Source organism: Talpa occidentalis, unplaced genomic scaffold, assembly GCF_014898055.3.
Source record: "Talpa occidentalis isolate TD23 unplaced genomic scaffold, MPIMG_talOcc4v2.1 talOcc4.2, whole genome shotgun sequence".
NCBI classification, from domain to species: domain Eukaryota; kingdom Metazoa; phylum Chordata; class Mammalia; order Eulipotyphla; family Talpidae; genus Talpa; species Talpa occidentalis.
In genome coordinates, this window is record NW_023602073.1 from 146850321 (window position 1) to 146871981 (window position 21661).

Here is a 21661-nt window from a genome sequence, read left to right on the forward strand (position 1 = left end):
TGGCCTGTACCCTAGCTCTTGTATGAATAAATAAATCTTTAAAAAAATTTCATACATGCTCTAACTCTATAGCTTATTTCATAGTTAGAATTGGATTTTATGTATTCTAGAGAAGGTTCTGAAGGCCATCAAATGTAACTTGATTAATTAAGATCAGTTGGCTACTACATGACTTATAGAACCTCAATATTTTAAGGTCAAACTCAAATTCACTTAAGTATGAATTTATTATTTTGTTGTGATCAATATTTGATATGACTAATATAGTAATTTCTATGCCATTCTTGGGCTTAGTGAAGTAGTGTAGAAATCAGACTCCTGGAGCTTAACACTGGGTAATGTTGGTAAAAATATTTAATTCTGCGTGCTTTTTTTTCTTATCTGTATATGCAATAGATGCTCTGCTACAGTGTAAATGTACCTCTGCTTCGGCTATAAATGCTCTGTTACCTAATTGCTTGGGGCTCAGACTTTGGAGAAAGATGTGCTTTGGGCCTGCCAGTATAAATAAAGATCTTCCCTCCTTGTCTCTGAGTGCTGCCTGGTTCCCTAAGGGAATTCTGCCGTAACTAAAGGAATAGTCGAATTGCGTAATACACATGGAATTGCATAGACTCTCCCTTCTGGACAGTAATTGGGAAAATGAACTAGAAGACGAAATCATTTTATGATTACTTCTAGAGGTGTTAAATGAATTTCTTTTCATGATACAATTTTTTGATCAGCTGTATCATCTAACCATGTATATATATATATTTTTTCTTCTTCTTTTAGATGAGCAAGAGATTGTACAAAAACGTACCTTCACAAAATGGATCAACTCTCACCTGGCCAAGGTAAGGGGGACTTCACAGAGGTCCCTGTTCACTTAGTTTGAACCAATACATCATTCAGTGCACAGTAGGGAGGGCTGCTGCTGTCCCTGCTGCCACTAACTCATCAGTGATATTGGCAATCTTATTGATTTAACTGTCATCTGTGTGACTTTTGCTAACATTGCTCCAGGGAAGAAATGATTGGATCGTTTAGAGTCAAGAGTAGTTACTGTGCATCAATTCCATGAATCTTGATGAAACATTTCACAGTTATTTCTTCTGAACAAATGTGTGTGTGTCCTGTAAAGGGAGAGTGTTTCTGGATTCTTGTTTGTATGTTTGTTCGCTTCTTTTGGGAGCAGAAAGAAGTATTGAGTGGTTTCCCTGAGCTAAGAATTTTATCTGAGGAGGGGCTTCCCGCAGGTGCTCTTTATAAAAGTAACCACGATGGCAGGACACTAAAAGGATGTTCTACAATTATTTGCACATTAACATTAGGCTGTATCAGGCACCCTGACTATTCATATACTGTAGTCACTTTGAGCACGCACACTATTAATATAAAACAAATTCCATTATAGCTACATTACATAAGAGTAATCTCAAAAATGTTAATGAAAATATATAGAAGCCAAAAAATACTGTATTTTTAAAAATGAATTCAGATGATAGGCCAATTGTCTGGAGCCAGTTAGAGGACCCCAGAGCTGCAGGGCGTGAGGCACCCTAACTCTCCAGCCAGCTGTTGCTGACAGCACGCTCCCCCCAAATCCTCTTCACAGTGGAGAAGCAATCAGAGCATGAGGATTCATGTCAGCCCACTGTACAAATTAACTGCTCACTGGGAGGCTGTGCAAAGCTTTGGGGACAGGTAAAAAGTAAGATACCTTCCCAGGACTTGAAAAATTCACTATCTGGCAAGGATAGAAGACTGGAACAAAGCAGGCAGAAGCAGGAAAAACCGGGTCTCTCTCTCCTGCAGTCTCTTTCTAAAAAGTCACTAGCAAAGGGAATAGTCTGGCCGGTGGCTACATCCAGAATCTGCCCCCAGCAAAGGCAGTGAATGTCGTCCAGGACTCACTTTCCACACCCTGGCTGGTGCCAGCCGGCCTCATGCTGTGGAGCTGTCCTCTGCTGATCAAGGTCATTTCTTTCCAAAATGAAAATAGAATTATTGTTTTTTCATACTAAAAAAAGTGACATGCTAATAGTGAATGTGAGAGCTCTTATAAATGGAAAGAAAGTAAGAATTATCTTAAATCAGGGAGACCCAAGGTAATCATAACTAACATTCATTATTGTTTCCTGTACACAGACACCTGCATTTCACATAAATGGCTTTCTGGGTACTTCCCTGTTTCTCTCCACATATCTCTGACATCAATAGATACAGAGCCTCATACTCATTTAAAAGACTGAATATTTTCTTATTATCAATATCAATTATTTATAAATTATAATTCAAATTACCCAATGGCCTTTTGATGGTCATTTAGGTAGTTTCCAATTGTTTACTATTATATAAAAGATGCTACACTACATCAAAGGCAGGTCTTAGGTATCTGGATGAGAAGTACAGGAGGGAGGCCACAGGCTGGAGAGGAAAAGAGGCCAGAAAAAAAGGGATCTCTCTAGCGGTGCAGGGGTTAAGTCTCAGCACTAGGAAGCTATCAGCAGAAGCAAATAGCTATCAGCTATTTTTATTTTTTATTTTTTTACTTCCTTTCCCCCTAACAATTCCCCCTTTCACTTTTTGCCACCATTTCCATGGTGTTGCTCAAATGTGTGGATGCTGGGCTACAGTCTCAGATGAAAATTTTTCTCAGCGTTCACACTGGAAAGCAAACCAGTCTCTCCAGGTGTTGTCCACTGTGGAAAGTAAAAGTCCTCCATTCCTGGGAAATGGTTTATCAGTCCAAGCCAAAAGAAAAAGAAAAGAAAAAAAAAAAAAAACATCTTGGAGGCATTAGCCAAAACAAAACAGCAAAGAGATCAAATCACAGGAAAAATATTAAAATTGATTCAACTTATGCAAAAACAGGTTCTCTCAACCTTGATCCCAAATTGTTTCCACAGTGTAAGATGCTACAGTTTTATATGCATGTGATTTTTCTTTTTAGGGTAAATTTCTGGAAGTGGATGGTTGTAGTTGGAATGTTGGTACTTTCAGTATACCAAGAGTTTCTGAGAATGCCCATTTCCTTCTGCTCCTAGCACCCTTAAATCTAACAGTGTTTCCCAATCTGACTGGTAAAATTGATTTTTTTCATTTTTATTTTTTAAGTAGAAGTTGAGTGTCTTTGTGAGCATGTTCAAAGTGGAATTTTATATGTAATGGATACTTAGAAAGAAGGGAAAGTCTGAACGTGTGCCATAGCAACAGATTGCAAAGGGTCTTTGTGGAGGAATAAATGCCCAATTCATTTTCAAGTTTGTTTTACCATTATCTTACCTGGTTTTATGTTCTTTTCATACTTATGTGATAACTGGCTCTTGGAAGAGCCCCTGTCAATGTATATCCTTTTTTTTTTTTTAACAGACATTTCTTTTTTAAAATTTTATTTTACATACAAGAACTTGGGTGCAGTCCAGAGGTGTGGGGGGTGAGAGGATTCACCAGAGACAGAGTGGGGAGCAGAACAGGCAGATCTACTGAAATATACTGCTGAGGGGAGCAGCAGGGAGACAGGTCTGCTGTGCCATATGTAGGTTAACTCCCTGACTGGGGATTGAACTCATGTCGCAGTGGCTGCTGATAGCTTCCTAGTGCTGAGACTTAACCCCTGCACCACCAGCAAGGCCCCAGTATGCATCCTTTTCTGGCCTCTTTTCCTCTCCAGCCTGTGGCCTCCCTTCTGCTACTTGCCATCCAGATATCTAAGACCTGCCTTTGATGTAGTGTGAGCCTCTCCCACCCCTGAAACCTCTGACATCTCTGGCCTCCTGTGAAGCGGGAGCCTGTCCTCTTGCAGATGCTGCTGGAGTCAGAGTCCCCAGCAGCCCTGCCGGGTGCCAGTCTCCAGCCTCCTCTGCTTTACCTGCCTCTGGCAGGGTAGGATCCTGTCTCCTTGCTTCTCCAGATCCTGTAGCTGAGTTGGAGATGTCCAGCATGTCCCAGCTTATTCTCTGTGGTTTCCTATCTCACCACCAATGACACTCCGGTATATGCTAATTCCCAGAATTTAACAAATCGGAAAGGCCCTCAATAGTCCTGCACAACACTTGGAGGTGCTAATGACAGCTACGACAGAGAGTCTTTATCTTTTCCTGTTGTGTTAGAGTAGTAAATTCATCACAGGGTAACCAAAAATAAACAATCATTTCTGGCACCATGCTAAGTGCTAAACTGGACTTTTTTATAAGGTACATGACACACCTCTTGCTGCGGGCACCCGGACCCTCACATGCTTTTTTCCTTTATACATTTTTGCATCATTTGCATTATTTTGAAAGACCCAGAAAAATGATGACATCCACAGTGGCTCCATTATATCCTAAATGTGATAAAGATTTTTTTTTTTCCTTTCTCTTTTCTCTGCCTTGGCGGGATATTTTCCTTTCATGGGTCAATTTGAAAACTGCAACTGTAGCAGAAGGATAATCTGTACTTATCTCCAATTGATTTCTATCAACACCATAGTATCTTGCCAAATAGAGGCAATGCCCACAAATCCATTAGAGAACACTTTCCTTTTTTCACTTGCTTTTATTTGAAAGGACATTCGGAAAAATCAGATCTGACCCCATGACTCTGCTTTGACAACTGAGAGGCTTAGATTCTCTGGTTGTGGTTTTTTTTCCTCAATAATTTTCTTTTGGCATTTACCAGTAAAATTAAGAAGATGAGCCATGTCAAAGATATTGTCATGCCGGTAATCAATATATTAGTTTTAATTCATCAATTGCTTATGCTATATAATGTGCTAAGGTATTTTATGTCGAAGAACAAGAAATGAGAAAAGTGCTAAATGGCAGATACAAAACCAAAAGAATCAACTTTTTTTCTTGTATGCAAGTTGTAAATATTTTATAGAATCTCATTGAGAGTTGAGCAGGGTAGTTTTTGTGAACTTCAAATAGAATGATAAACCATTTCATTCTAAATTCTGTGATAATGTCATGCTATTGCAATCCCATAGTTAAAGTTTTTAAGCAAACCAATGAGATAAAACTTTTATTTTAAAAGGACAATTTAAAAGAGTTCTTATTTGGAAAGAAAGATTTTATCCATGTTTTCATAATCATTTTTTGGAAATAGTCCATTTTACTAAAGCTTGTGGCATGTTTCTTTTAAAGCTGTGATGTTGAGTTGAGGAACAAAATAAATAAAGATCCCTCTGTCCTGTGATCATTCAATTTTGGGTGTATTTGGAGATGTTCACAGATGTTTCATCAAGATGAATTTGGGAAGGGGTTTGCATGGGAGATTTTCATTTTTGTTCTTGGCAGATTTGTGTAATTACTAATTAACAGAGCTATGTGTTTCTAATTAAGTAAAATTCTTACTGATGGTATTTCATTCTATTATAGCAGTCTATAAATATTATGACAGCAATGTGAAGAGATAGGGTGCAAATAAGAGAGCAATCTGTTGTCAAGAAATACATTTTTCTTAAAATGAAAATCTTATTAAAGTAAAAAAACAAGAATTTTCTCTGTGTGTGTTTTATGCCATTTTTTAGTACACAAGGGTACATTATTCAGACTTGGGGGTAATTATCAGCTCTTTTTCTCAATATTTGCTTTTGTTTTCAAGTAAAGTCTTTATGCTTCTGCAATTACGTGAAACTTTGCAAATCGGAAATTGTCAATGTATTTTAATGTGACATGAACACAAATGAGCAGGTTGTATTTATTAGACATACCTGGTAATTCCCTCCAGGAATGGGGTTTCATATTTTTTTAAAGATTTTATTTATTTATTTTTGTGTAAAATATCTGAGGTGTAGGCCAGAAGTGTGGGGAAAGGTGAGAAAATTCACCAGAGACAGAGTGGGGAGCAGAACAGATGGATCTACTGAAATACACTGCTGAGGGGAGCAGCGGGGAGACAGGAGAGGTCTGCTGTGCCATGTGGGTCAGCTCGTTGGCCAGGGATCGAACTGATGGGGCTTCATGTTAAGCATGGATCCTATCATTTTCTTCCTTTTCAAGAAGGAATCTGCATCTTCTATTTTGCTTGCTCTGTCAATGAAAGGAAGTAGTCTTTGTTTTTAGATTCATTCAGTATTAATTTCAAGTAATAATTTTTCTAAGTTAGGTCCCGATCAAGTTCTAACTGGTCATCATTCGTGGTTAAATTTGTTTCCAAATTTCAGAGCTGCCATTTATCAATGTTTTGCTTCTACTATGTGCCCATCACTGAGCAATAGCAACTATATCTTTTATTTTATTTAATCCTCATAACAGCAATCAAGTATTATTTTTACCATTTTATGGCTTATGAAGCTGAAGTTTAGGATTAATTAATAAACGCAAGGTCAGTTAGCAAGGTAAGCGAAAACTGGATTTCAGTCCCTGGACGCCTAAGCATGGGTACTAAAATTGTGTTATATTTTCAGGCTTCATTTTTTAGCTGTTGTGCAGCAAAGACATTTTGAGGGTTGTGGACACAGGGTGAACAATGACAGACATAGTCCATGCTGTCAAGGAACTGAGAGCTTAGCAGGAAACACAATTACAGTGAAGCGTGAGTGGTAAATTCCAGGCAGTGAGGGAGCACGTGGCCAGCACAGGCAACCACAGAGGGAAACGCTTAAACTGGAGCCTGGAAATGTCTTGCATTGGGCAGTTTTGCAAAAGTTAAGAGGTGAGAATAAAAAAGGTATATAGTAAAGGAATTGGGACGAGTTCTGAATTCTTGAAAAATGTGGATTTCAGGAATGGGTTGACAACAGAAAAAAGAGATTTGGTCTAAGACTAGCTGTTTAGTCTAAGACTAAACAGATTTAGTTTAGCTGTTTAGTCTAAGACTAAACAGATTTGGTCCAAGACTAGCATTTGCACATTGTGTTATGAGCAGTGGGAGACACTGAAAAATCTTAAGAGGGAGAATAAAATGATCACTCTGGGGATTGAACTCAGCCACAGTGGCTGGTGATAGCTTGATAGCGTGGTGCCTTAGCCCCTGTGCCACCAGGGAGGCCCCAGTAAACTTAAAATTGATTATGCACAGCTTTCAGCTACCTGTAGTTTCACATTTACTGTCATTTTGACCAATGGAAGAGAATATTATAAACACCCTTGATTCAAATTTTATGATATTTGACTGAAATACTTACATAGTTGGCACTAAGTCCTTTGGGGGAGGGGTCTCTAATAGCCATTGGTTAGCATTTCCATAAATGGAGCTTCTCTGTCAATATACACCAAATGGTCCTTTCTCTATCTGCCAGTCTTAAATTGGTGGAAACTCCTGAGGATGGACCCAGCATATTTTAGATACTGCTTTTTGGATGACCACATAAGAACAGAAAAAAAGCATCATGAAGCATTTAAGTTCTGCATCATGTGCTGGCCCTGCCATCCCAAAGGGCCACATCGTGTGTGACTAGAGGAGAAATGGGTGACGGCACAGTTCTGGAGGCTAACAGCGCAGCCCTCGAGAGGCTGGGGGTTTCCCCTCCTTTGCTGTCTGGTGGTGGCTGCAATACTTGAGGTCACTTGGCTTGCAGGGCCCCTAGCACAGTCCCTGCACCTGTGCCAGTCTCTGTCTCTGCCCAAGATTCTCATTTTTGTGAGGACACGCGTCATATTGAATTAGAACCTACCCTGGTCACCTCATTTTGACTCCATGCCTCTCTGACAACCTTATTTCCAAATAAGGTCAAATTGTGGGCTTGAAGGTAGCAGGGTTGACCCTTCAACATCTTTTTGAAAGGGGGTATAATTCAACCCCCTAGAGGTTCTATTAAGAGCATGTTTTGTTTTAACTGCCAAGTTATATGCTAAAGGGGAACATGGAAACATATTCAGAATTGAAATTTACTCCCGTCTGTCTCTTCGTGCATACTTTAGTGGGACTATTTTTTTTTCTTTTTTTTTCAATAAATTTTATTTTTATATTCCCCATACAATTGCAATCCCCTTATTTTGACCCCAATCCCTCCCCTCCCCGCCTCCCACACCCCATAGAGTGTCTCTTGTTCATAGTTTTTTGTTGATTCTGATTTTCACTTTCTTATAGTTATTCATTTTCCGGGTCCCTTATTTAAGTTTTCTAGATTCCTGCTATGAGTGAGACCATCCGGTATTTTTCTTTTTCTTTCTGGCTTATTTCGCTGAGCGTGATCCCTTCCAGCGCCATCCATGTTGCTGCAAATGGCAAGTGTTTATCTTTTTTGAATGCTGAGTAATATTCCATGGTGTATATGGACCACATCTTCTTGATCCAGTCATCTATTTTTGGGCATCTGGGTTGTTTCCAAAGCTTAGCTATTGTAAACAGTGCTGCTATAAACATAGGGGTGCAGGTGCTCTTTGGAATTGATGTTTCTGTGTCCTTTGGGTAAATACCTAGGAGTGGAATTGCTGGATCCTATGGAAGCTCTATGTTTAGTAGGTCCAGAAATCTCCACACAGCTCTCCATAGTGGTTGGACCAGTTTGCACTCCCACCAACAGTGCAGAAGAGTTCCTTTTTCTCCACATCCTCGCCGACATTTGTTGTTGCTAGTTTTTTTAATATGTGCCATTCTCACTGGTGTAAGATGGTATCTCATGGTAGTTTTGATTTGCATTTCCCTGATTACAAGTGATGTTGAACATTTTTTCATATGCCTGTTGGCCATTTGCATTTGGAGGCATCACACTTCCAGACTTCAAACTATAGTGGGACTATTAATGAACGAACATGAGGAGAAAAAGAAGCAAAGATGAAAATTTAAAGTAAAATTCACCAAGAAATCATCCATTAGTTGTTTTTCTAAACCTATTTTAATACTGAGCAGACTGACAGCTTGATTATTCCAAGTATGCTAGGTTACCACGAAGAGCATCATTTCAAAGTTAATAATATGCATCAATTTAAGAATAGAATGCATTCATTTATTGATGAAATAAAGATCTAGCATTGCTTATACAGATTAACAAACATTTAGATAATATTTGTCCACGTTCCTTCTTTTAGGAATGTATTTCATTCATGTGTACATTCATTCAATAACTATTTTTAAATGTTGTTTATATGCATGGAAATATTCTTGGTGCTGAGACTGTGGCAGTGAACTAACTAGTCAGTAAAAATAATCCTTGCATGGTAGCATTTATGTCCTAATCAGACAGCTGAACAGGAAAGAAGGCTAGTAAGTTGCTCTGTTGAGAATAAACTTCAGACTGACTAGGGCAGAAGGAGGAAGACAAGCTAGGATGTTGTTAAAAATCATCCCTGTAAGAGAAGACAGTGGTGACTAGAACCAAGTATGGTATTAGTGGCGGTGATGACAAAGATTGGATTCTGTATGAATTTGGAAAATTAAGCCAATAACATTGGTTAGGATCAAATATGAAGTATGAACAAAAGAGAAGAGTAAAATATAAGCCCAACTTGGTATTCACTAAAAGAATTTGGGGCTGTGCCTCTTTTATACTATATAGTGGAAAGAATTTTATTACTTGTGAAAGTTGTTAATGGCAGAATTTTCCAAGCAGATTTGAGATTGGCCTGGAAGGCAGCAATTATTGCATTGGGGATATTTATTCAGACTTGAATTAACTAATTGAGGAAGTGGAAATCATTATGTTATCTGTCGTAGGAAACAAAAAAGAACGGGAACTAGCTTGTCACTTTTGCCAAGCAGAGGTGGAAAATGATCACACAGACCTTTTATAAAGGAAGTGGGAGAGAAACAGATTACACACAATTTTTAAAATGCTTCAACTTGTATCTGAAGATATTGGCAATTTCTAATTAGAGTTTCTGAATAACATGTCAGAATATTTGAGACACTAAATTAATTTTATTTGGCTACTGTCAGTGATTAGAATGATTTTGCTGATCTGGTCTGAGGTTTCATTGGCATTTTAATGTGGGGGGCTCTTTGCCAACCTTTAGGGAGGTAACTCGCTTCACATCTGCTGTTCAACCCCTCTTCCCTTCACACTGTCCCCTCTGTTCCTGTTGTTTAGCTTGTGGTTCACCCATGAGATCACCATCAGAGCATGCAGATACTCTGGGCTGATCCAGGAATGGGGTTTTCCTCCCTCGATTTTTCTTAACCCATGTAAAATGTCCTACCTGAAATGTACATAAACCAGAGGTGGTGGCTGCTCTGGTTCTAGAGGTGATGGGCTTTGCTTGCTTGCACAGACTTTTCAAGCTACACAGTAGACCTTCAGAGCCAATCCTTGCATTGCAACCACTTGATGCACTGGGCAGATCATTCCAGGAACTTTGCAGGGCACAATTAAGTGGCGTGACATGATTATATGTTTACGGGATTGCTCCTTCCCATGATTACATGAGCAAGACTGACCCCAAGCTCTGCAATGTGAGTTCTGGAGTTCAGAGTAATCTGTGTTGTGTGTAGATCATTCAGGGCTTTTCTAGTTTGGTTTTATTGCTGTTGATGGGTATCCAGATACCATAGATTTTAAAAACCTGGGTTTGTATTAAAATAAGACACTGTCATTTTGTTGTTGTTGTTATAAAATGTTTCAAGAGCTCTGTCCCCAAGAGGAAAAAGCATTTCATGAAAGACTGCCAAATTGGACTAATTCTAAAAGTAATGATGGTAAATAAGGACTTGGATTTTTCTTGGCATGCATTGGGTGGGTTTGTCCTTTTCTTTGCTTGAGACAGCTTTTATGTTATCTTTTTGATAGCTGTGTGATATTTGCACTGGAAGATTCCAGCAGTTGTTTAGATAACTGCTGATGAAGTGATGATAGGCAATAATGTTTCAAAGTTGGTTTGTACTTTTCCATAGTTCTCAATTCAATCTAACACCCAAAGACTCTTCCACCTTAATAAATAGGCATTTGATTGCCTTCTGAAAGCAAAGTTAAAATGATAGAAATATTTCTAGTCCAATAACATTTTTTATAATTTTGTCTATATAGGCATACACTTGTCTATGTAAAATGGCTCTATTATTTATTTGCTTATTTATTTATGTGTTCAATTGCTTAGCAGCAACACTCAGCTTTTTCTACCTTCTTCATTTACCAATGTCAGTTGATCAAAAGGTTATAAAAGATCTTCTCACATCAGAGACAATTGTGTTCCCCTGAAAATACACTCATCAGTAAGGAATGAATGTATATGTAGTCACTTAAACCTTTTATAACCCAACATGGCATGAAGCAAAGGAGCAATTACCATTAATTTATAGGGGAAAATATTGAGCTTCCAAACCCCAAAACAACCTACCAAATCATACAAAGGAACTAAAATTACAATAACATGTAGTAAAAGCAGGAATGATAGGATACACTTTTTTCTTTTGGGGAAGGGACTTGGTGGGGTCACTCTCCCTACCTGGTGCTGCTGCCTCTACAATGATTGCTGCAATACCAATGCTGAATTTGACTTTCACTTTCTGCCTTTTGTTGTGAAAGTGAATAAAAAAATTTTAAGACTTATTTTTATTTATTTATGCATACAAGAACTGGGGTGTAGGCCAGAGGTGCTGGGGCGGAGGTCGAGAGGATTCACCAGAGACAGAGTCGGGAGCAGAGCAGGCGGATCTACTGAAATACACTGCTGAGGGGAGCAGTGGGTGAGGTGGGAGAGATCTTCTGGGCTTTGTGTGTCAGCTCCCTGGCTGGGAATCAAACTCATGCTGCAGTGGCTGCAGATAGCTTGATAGCCCTGAAACTTTAACCCCTGTGCCACCAGGGAGACCTGTGAAAGTGAAAATTTAACTGGATTTCTTTTCATTAGTGAAAACCATTACTAATTACCCCTGTTCCAGGTCCTTCATAAAGCAAAGTGGCAAAGTGAGAACTTTTGAAAAGAGGGAGATACCTGTGTATGAAAAACTTGTATTTGTTCACTGAATATATCACGTATTTATGAACTTTTTCTTATTATTGCATTGTATTTAATGAATGATAAGTAGATTATATTTTAATGACTATAATTGCTAATAATTGTGTTCTTTTCACATTGAAGAGTTTGCCTTATAATGCCTCACTTTATTTTGAATAATTTGATGTACATGCTTAGAATATAAAGTCTCTTAGATCTTTGCTATATAGGTAATAAGCAGTGTGAATAGTGGAATTTAAAAGAGAATGCTTGAAAATGAAAGCTCTGTTATTTTTGAACCTGTATTTCACAGCATGAGAACAAAATGTATTCAGCTGTTCATTTTATTAAGAGAGAAAAATGCATTCGAAATTAGGATTGTACCATTCAGAGACTAATTCACGCAGTCATAAGAGAAATACAAAATCTCCATATCAGTGGGTAGAGAAAGTCACATTTCAATAAAACATTTGGTGATTAAATATCTCCACACAGATCTTTTTAATATTTTTTTTTTTAGAAATGAAGACTGTTGAAAAGTCAGGAATTCAACAATAAGCTTTTCACATGACCCATTAAAAATCAGAAAACTGGCACTTAAACCCAGGTTGTAGATGGAAAAAATCTTATTCTATGGGAAATCTGAGAACATTTCCCTTCCTCTGACCATCAATATTAGTGTCATCACATTTTTCTTTCTTCTGAGTCAAGATATACCTTAGCTCAAGGCTTGGTGAACCCCGGTGTATTAAGTATCTTAATAACTATAAAAAATAGAAGACCTTCCATCAATTTAAAACGAGCTTTGACTTATGTTTCAGTAATGGCAATGGATCAGTACTGCTAGGTCTGGATTGTTGAACTTAGGTTCCTTGGGCTTCAGTGTCACACTGTGTGAGACTTGCTAGATTCTCTAGACTGTGAAATAGAACATAGCCAGCAAGCTCGCAAGAGATGAAACTGGTGGTGCAGGGGTTAAAGTAAAGTCTCAGTGCTATCAAGCTATCGCCAGCCACTGCGAAATGAGTTCGATCCCCAGTCGGGGATCTGACCCACATGGCACAGCAGACCTCTCCTGTCTCCCCGCTGCTCTCTCAGCAGTGGATTTCAGTCGATCCACCTGTTCTGCTCCCCACTCTGTCTCTGGTGAATCCTCTCACCTCCTCTCCCCCACCTCTGGCATAAATAATTAAATTTATGAATAAATAATTAAATCTTTAAAAAATATAGAGTTTAAGGATTTAGAAATTTCTCCTACAAATTTGTCACAACGACTGGCAGAGATTTGCTAGAGAGGCTTTTTTGCATTTATTCATTTTTTATTTTATAGCGGAAGCCCCCGATGGTGATAGAGGATCTCTTTGAAGACATGAAAGATGGTGTGAAGTTGCTTGCTCTTCTGGAGGTCCTGTCTGGGCAGAAACTGGTAAGAATTTTTTCCAGTGACCCAGCTTGTCAGATTATTCTTTCCATTTGCAATTTTGGGGGCAGGGTTGAGGAGTTGCGAGTGTTAATACGTGTTATCCTTGTAAAAGAGAGTTCTTTCTTCTTTCTTGGAGTCTGAAACACACAAGAAACACTAGTCTTCTGGCCACTTCTGGAAGCAAGGATTAAATTTCCTTTCTAGTTCCTGCATACCTTTATCCACTAAAGGTAGATTGTAAACCATTGTATATAGTAGTAGCAAGCTTAGCAGTAAGAGAACTTCATTGAAAATGAATTGTGGTTCCTTCTGCATCTATAGAGTATCCAGGAAGATAAGTTGCAAAACAGTTTGCTTTGGAAAGGACGACTGGTTCACGTCTATGGATTCATGTAATTGTTTGTTGAACCTTGGGCTTGAAATCACGGTAGCATTTTTCACACCTCGAGGATACCCTCATCTTCGGTTATCTGCAGCAAGGACAACTTGTTCAGAATCATCTGTTTTTACTGTCAGCAGAGCCAGCAGTGAAAATATCAGCAGTGAACCATAAAGTATACTTTATGACATTATTCAAATACTAGAATATGTATTTTTTCTGGTGTATGTTTTTCCATTTCATTTGTGCTAGCAAAGTAAGTCTTTTGCAAACATAAACTGTTCATAAATGATGTTTAGCAGACTGAGAAAAAGGAGCTCAAAAAACAATATTCAGAGTGTTACGTAACACACTGGTCACAGGGCCCCAAACTGGGAGTACTTGTTTTCTCTCTATCTATTTCATCTCGGCAAGAATTACACAATCATCATTTCTTAGACAATTACGTTTTCTAAAAAGTGTTTTGCTTGAACAAAATAACTCTTGAAGTTTGTTGCAAATACAAGCCGATGTTAATTTTGTGGAGATCATTTATCTAATTTGAGTCATCTTGTAGCAGATGCTTTGGGCACCCTCTGCACTGTCGACCCCCATCCCACTGAGGTCGGGGTGAACTTTGCTGGGCTCTCCCACCTGATGTTGTCTCGAGGTCTGTGGTGCCCCAGGATTTGTGCTCACAGGGATTTTATTGTCAAAGCCCCCCAGTGCCCAGGTAGCGTGCTGGGCAGTGGGTTTTGCAGCTCCATCCTGAGGCCTTTCTGTGGTTGTGCTTTGGGAAGCAGAATCTGTCTTCCCAATCCATGCTCCCCACCTGCCAGCCTAGTTCAGCGTCATTCATCTGTTCAGACTTGTTTTGTGGACGTTACTCGGCTCCCTGGGTGTGGGGTCTCCACCGTGAAGCCCCAGTGAGCCCATAGCTTTTGCTCTTCTGGTCCAATTGGGCTAAGACTCTGTGCTGGGACATGCAGGACCTGACTCCTGGGAGCATGTGCTGCATTGGGCTGCCCTGGAGAAAGCCTGTCACCCGGTGGACCATCGCAGCCTGACGTGAAGGAGTGAGGGCTCCCGATCTACTGGGAATGACTTCTTGTTGGGGATTGGGGGAGAAGCAGATATGGATTTTGTCAGGCACTGGGGGGCCCTACATTCTGCATTATAAAGGTGATGGTCCCCATGCACCGTCAGTGGAAGTGGGACTCCATTAAAAAATGCTCCAGCAATTGTAGGAGGGACGCGTCTAAGTTTTGTTGTACAGAGAGTGTCCCATAGGGTCCTCGGAGTGATTGCTCCCTGCCGCCCACAGTGGAAAGCCTCAGTAGCAAACCCTTGTTTGGTTTTTCCTCCTTCTCTGTCTCACTGTCCATATAGCCTCACTCCTGCCACCTGGGATCACCTCCCTAATAAACTATGGCACCCACATCCTTGTCTCAGCTCTGCTTTGGGAGAATGCAAACAAGACACGTAGGAACAGCCCATTGGGAATACACAGACATGCATCAGCTAAACAAACTGGCTCAGCATTAGGATATGGAAGTCAGTGAATTGAAATATTATGTATACCGCTTGGTCGTCTAAAGTCGTCAGTCCCCTTGTAACCCTTCTGAATTCAGCTGTGTCCTTGAAGACTGAAGAAACCTTCCTTCTATTGAAATGGTCATTTGCAATGTTTGTCTTTAAATGTCAATACAATTCTGTGATTGTGCTTGGCTAACAGCATCCAGAAACCTCGATGGACTTTTAATTGCCGTGTTAAATGTTTCTAGAAAAAGTATATATTTTGACATAAGAATCCTGCTTCTATTTAAGTGCCCTGCTCGTTCAGATAGAGTTAGCGCTGTTGGTTCTCAGAACTCGAAGCATTTTTCAGAAAGGTTCTCACCTTTCTCACTTAACAGGTAGAGACACTGAGACACACGACAGTTCTAGATTTAACCAGTGTTAATTATATTGAGCCTTTCAAGAGCTCAAATTGCATGAATTGAAGGTACTCTGAAATTTTAAGGAAACCTTGGCATCTGTTATTTATATACACATTATGGTTAAGTTTACCCCTAGAAGTTTAATTCTATCAGAATGAATGTCTTTATTGAATCATTTCTCCACCTTCCTAATGCTGTGGGGCTAACACACCTTTCTGTACCTGCTAACCTTTGTAGAAGATGACTAATGTGATTACTCTTGGTTATTCTTGAATATCCTTCAAGTCTGTTTTTCATCTTTTTTTAAAAAAGATTTATTTATGCATATAAGAGCTGGGGTGTAGGCCAGAGGTGCAAGGGTGGGGGTCAAAAGGATTCACCAGAGACAGAGTGGGGAGCAGAACAGGCAGAGCTACTGAGATACACTGCTGAGGGGAGAAGCGGGGAGACAGGAGAGGTCTACTGCACCCTGTGGGTAGCTCCCTGGCCAGGGATGGAACTCGTGCTGCAGTGGCTACAGATCGCTTCTTAGTGCTGAGACTTAACCCCTTGTGCCACCAGGGAAGCCCCTGTTTTTCATCTTTTAAGTAGGTTTTATAATTGTCTTTTTCATATGTGCATTTTGATTTATTCTTGCTCATCCCCTTCTCACAGCCTTGCGAGCAAGGCCGCCGGATGAAGCGAATCCACGCGGTGGCTAACATTGGCACAGCACTCAAGTTCCTTGAAGGAAGGAAGGTAAGAGAGAGCGAACACGGCACTTTAAAGAGAAGGCCGGGCTGCTGCTGTTCTCACTGCCGTGTCGGGTCGAAGCATGCGTGCAGTCTGCACAGCACACACGTGTAATGTCAGGGTGAAAGAATGATAGATTTGCAGAAAAATGGCAAAAAGGCGCAAAAATGCAAAAAAAAAAAAAAAAAGGCAAGAAAATACAGAGATTTAACGTCTGCACATCACCCAGATTCCTTTTGTGTTGAGAACTTCCATAAACCTGCAGGATGATCAACCTGAGGGAATGGCCCTCGGTTTACCATTCACCGAAGCTCAGGCCTGAGTTTCATGCGACCACTTCTCCCCCATCCCCCATCATGCTTCTGCCCCAGGGTCCAGTCCAGGATCACACCTTGCATTTAACTGGCTTCCTTGTCCCTTCCACTCTGTGACACTCCTTTGCTAGTCTGCTGGTCAGTTATTTTCCAGAAGGTCTCTCAATTTGGGTTGATACGATATTTTCTCATGACTAGACTAAGGTGACACATTTTAGGCAAGAATTCCAAGGAAGTGATGTTGTCTTCTTGTCAGTGCATGGTACTGCTGAGTATAAACTTCAGATGACTTATCCGGGTGGTGATAACCTTGATCACCTAGCAAGGTCATCCGCTTGGGTCTTTTTATGGTAAAGTAGCCTTTGTTTTCCCTTTGTCATTGAGAAACATTAGGGAAGGTAATTGAGATTATGCTAATATTTTGCTTCTTTTCCTATTTTTCTTTGGCTTGTTGAGTTTAGCCCCAGTTGCCTTCAATCACTGTTTTCTGTGCTATTTGAATAATGATGATCTTGTGCTTGCCTCCTCCTTTTTACATTTATTTTATTTTTTTTAAAGATTTATTTTATTTATTTATGCATACAAGAACTGGGGTACAGGCCAGAGGTGTGGGGGGCTGGGGGGCTGGTGAGAGGACCCACCAGAGACAGAGTGGGGAGCAGAACAGGCAGACTGACTGAAATATACAGCTGAGGGGAGCAGCGGGGAGACAGGGGAGGTCTGCTGTGCCCTGTGGGTAGCTCCCTGGCTGGGGATCGAACTCATGCTGCAGTGGCTGCGGATAGCCTCACAGGCTGAGTCTTAACTCCTTGCACCACCAGGGAGGCCCCTACATTTATTAATTAATTGTTCTATCAGAAAAAAGATGCCCTTCTTCCCCTTATTTATTCGTTTATTCAACCTGTGGCAACATAGACTGATGCACACCTATTTTTGCTCTAGCTGTGATCCAGTTCTTCTGTGCTTGTCATTGCTGATACTATTATTGTTACTTTGCTGCTCACGTTGCTCCCACTTTGGCCACGAAGCACCCCTTCAGGCTGGCTCCTCTACTCTCTGGTAGCCCCATCCTTCTTCAGCATTTCCTTAACTTTGGAAACTACAGATTTTCCAAGTGGATCTTGTATTTTTCCCGGCCCCTGTCCTGGAGTCACTGACATCTCCAAAGAAGCAAGTTTCTTTCACTACTGAATGGCCTGTAGGAGATCCGGGCGCTAGGAATGAGTCCTGCTCCTGAGACTTCTTTGTTCCTTGGGCCTCTCAACAGACAGAGCTAAAAAATTTAAAGCAGAAGATTTAGATTTTGAATAATCCATTCATCAAAGAGAGAATATTTGTGACATTCATAATAAAATCTAATGTGTTGTCCTGCTGTCCCCACAACCCCAAATCTCTTTAAATTGAAAAATAACCCATGAAAATTACATGTTGGGGTATCCTTTCTTGCATTTCCTTACTCCATAGAAGAATTGACTTTGGGGAAGGATGACTTTTTAAAGGCTTTTTGGTGCTCCTGCACTTACTACGTAATGTTCTTTATAGGTTAAGAACCCACATCTCAATTGTATTTTCAGGAATTTGTCTTTGATATTTGTGCTGAATTTGCCCTGCATTTAGATTTTTTCTTTAGATAATAGAAAATGTGGTTGGTCTTGGGTTCTTATCTAGTTTGATGTAGAAAAATGAAGGCACTCCTGAAGTCTTAATGGAAAAACCCCTTCCTGTGTATTTATTTTACCACTTGTTTAACGGCTACTTATAAAAAGCATCCATTAGTATATGATGAGAACTGTGTGTCAGTCTATTATTTTTTTATTTTTTAATTTAAATTTTATTTTTATATTCCCCATACAATTACAACCCCCTTATTTTTACCCCAAGCCCTCCTTTCCCCGCCCCCAACCCCCCATAGAGTGTCTCTTGTTCATAGTTATTTGTTGATTTTGATATTTTCTTTCTTATAGTTATTCTTTTTCCTGGTCCCTTATTTGAGTTTTCTAGACTCCTGGTATGAGTGAGACCATCCGGTATTTTTCTTTTTCTTTCTGGCTTATTTCGCTGAGCATGATCCCTTCCAGCGCCATCCATGTTGCTGCAAATTGCATGTGTTTATCTTTTTTGAATGCTGAGTGATATTCCATGGTGTATATGGACCACACCTTCTTGATTCAGTCATCTATTTTGGGGCATTTGGGCTGATTCCAAAGCTTAGCTATTGTAAACAGTGCTGCTATAAACATAGGGGTGCAGGTGCTCTTTGGAATTGATGTTTCTGTGTCCTTTGGGTAAATACCTAGGAGTGGAATTGCTGGATCCTATGGAAGCTCTATGTTTAGTAGGTCCAGAAATCTCCACACAGCTCTCCATAGTGGTTGGACCAGTTTCAGTCTATTATCTTAATACTCACCATTTTCCACAAGTTCCTTTCTACAAGGAGGTGTCAGGTGGAACATTCTAAGCTAATACTCACCACCTTCAATAAGACTTGCCAGAGTTCAGGCAAGGGACATAAATCTAGCTTCGCAGGGCATCCAGATAGGTCTAAAAGATGAAATTCACTATCATAACAGAGAAATAAATAGTCCAGTGATTTAAAAAATAAATACTCATCCCCAACCATAGTTACCTCAAATGAATGCACAGTGATTCCACTTTTCCAGTTGACCAAGAAAAGTCAGTAATCTGGATTTTTATGGAAACCTAATTATTTATTATCTTTATTTAAGTTGATCATTAAATAATGTGAATAGTTGGCTACCTGTGTAACTATTTAGAATGATTATGCTGATACATCATTATAAAAAGCAACTAGTGTACAGTGGTGATGCGTCTGGTCATTAGATTTTCTAATTTAAGAAAAACTAGTCGTCTGGATGTTTATGGAAAATGTTTCAAAATTTATTCCCAAGTAATTCAAGTATTTTGAAACATCACTGGGCCTTGATTAGTCTACTGTGGTGGCCAGAACAGATTATACACATGAGGTGGCTTGAACTATCTGGGCCTAGATGTCCAAGAAGCCCAAGGTCAAGGTGCTGGTGGCTTGGTTTCCTCCATTCTTCCTGGCTCGCACACAGTCACCTTCTCACTGTGTCCTCGCTGTGGTGTGGAGAGTGAGAGCTCTAATGTCTCTTCCCCTCTTTATTAGGTTGCCAGTCCTATTGGATCGAGATTCCAGCTTTATGGCCTCATTTAATTTTAATTGCTTCCTTAATGGATGCATCTCCAGATACAGTCACCTTGGGGAAGAGGACAGGTCAGGACTTCAACATATGAACTTGGGGAGGGACACAAATCAGCCCATACAGCTCTTTGGTTTGCTGAATCAGACTTCTCCAGATCAGCTGGGTCAAGTACAGTTGTCTAGTCCAGGCTTCTCAAACATTAACATGAATCAAAATCAACAAAATCTGGAAGATTTTAGAAAACAAATTCTTGGGCTGTGCTCCCTTAGTTTCCGGTTTGGCAGAGCTAAGGTGAGGTTTATCCATGTGATGTGTCCTCTTGCTGGCTTCTGGAGATCCTTCAGTCTCTTGGGGTGACCCTGTGGCTTTTCTCTAGGAAACTGAAAACTTAGGTAAATTTAATAGGATTTTTAAGGGAGCAGAAGCCAAGAAACAAACAAAAACCCTGTTTTCTATGTGTGTTCCTGTTGTGCAGCACAGTTTTTAGGAGAGAAAATCATTATGAAGAACATTTTTCTTCACAAGTTGAATAGATTATGTTTGGATTCTATAATAATTATGTTAACTTTATAGCTGAAATTATAGTTGAGGTAGGAAATTCAGCTTATATCAACCACATTTGTTTTTAAAGAATTATATAGCAGGAAAGAGCAAAAACCTGTCCTCTGTGAAATGCATCAGTCATGGTTACTAGCATGGATTACATATGTATAATGACATGCAATCTCATGGTTACATTAGCATGGACTAGACAGTTGTGGTCCATGGATACTAAAATGAATGTGAAGAAAATTCTGAAGTTAGAAAATGGAGCAATCAAAATGTTTACAGAGGTTGCAATAGGTTCTATCATAAAAGATTAATGAAATGCGATGTTCTTTATTTTTCACAAGTATGTGATAAATGTCTTAACACTCTGCTTGGTTTAATAGAAGTAATACATACACTTGTAATCTATGGCAGTTTTAAATTTTTTCCCTGTCTCTAAACATAATGAATGAGTTACTCATGTGAGACAAAATTTTATGGATGTCCCTTAAATTACTTATGAAAATTTTTTGTGCTAACCTTGATTCTTCTCATGTTTAAATAGTAAATTTAAACAAATTTTCAAGAGTGAAGTATGATTTTGCGTCTGATGAATCTTTTTCAAAGTAAACTGTTTACAAACTTCAGAACTTTATTATGAGTAACAGAGTTTATTAAATCTTGGCTGAGAATTAATGAGCTAGAAGTTAGAAGAGCACTTTATCATTTTTTCTAATATATTTAGGGATTACAAAAGGGAGGAAGCACAGTTGTTAATTGTATTCTATATCAAATGAGATAGATGTAAGCTCATTTTGCTTTGACTTAGAAAATCACGCCTTTATGTTGGGAAAACATTGAAATGAATAACATTGAAATGAATAACATTGAAATGAATAACATTGTAGACAGATTACTATCAACCCTGAATGCTTTATAGTTCTCAGTGCCTAAGAAGAGTCTTGTGGTCTCTTTCTTTCTTTTTTTTTTTTTTTAAATAATAAATTTTATTTTTATATTCCCCATACAATTGCAACCCCCCATTTATAATATTTCTTGAATTTTTTGGTTTGCCTTTAAAATGTTTTTTCCAAATCATGCTTTAAACTTACTTTACATTTTTATTCCCTTTGAACAAATAATGCTGAACTTGAAAGGTTGCGTATGTATATCACCTTCTCTCTTTGTTTTCCATGTCAGTCCATTTACAGAGGATCACCGGTTAGTACAAATTTTTGAATTTTTAACTCCTGGCTCCTATAGGTAAAAGAGAATCTAAGTTTCATGATCTTTGGTAACAAAGGCAAAGTAAGTGCATCTTGTTCAACTGCTCATCTCAGTTTCCTTTAAGTTCTAGTCAATCTCTGAATGTCAAGAATCACTTTTTTTTTTTTCCCG

At 39.3% G+C, this 21661-nt stretch overlaps 1 protein-coding gene across 2 annotated transcripts in view; it reads left to right on the plus strand.

Annotated features, from left to right (window-relative positions):
- SYNE1 (spectrin repeat containing nuclear envelope protein 1) overlaps positions 1-21661 on the plus strand; it is a 432020-nt gene that overhangs the window by 80213 nt on the left and 330146 nt on the right. For both annotated transcript variants that reach the window (XM_054697946.1, XM_054697947.1), the window contains exons 3-5: positions 775-836; positions 13114-13209; positions 16159-16242. In XM_054697946.1, coding sequence (XP_054553921.1) covers positions 775-836; positions 13114-13209; positions 16159-16242 — 242 coding nt within the window. The remainder of the gene's footprint in view (positions 1-774; positions 837-13113; positions 13210-16158; positions 16243-21661) is intronic.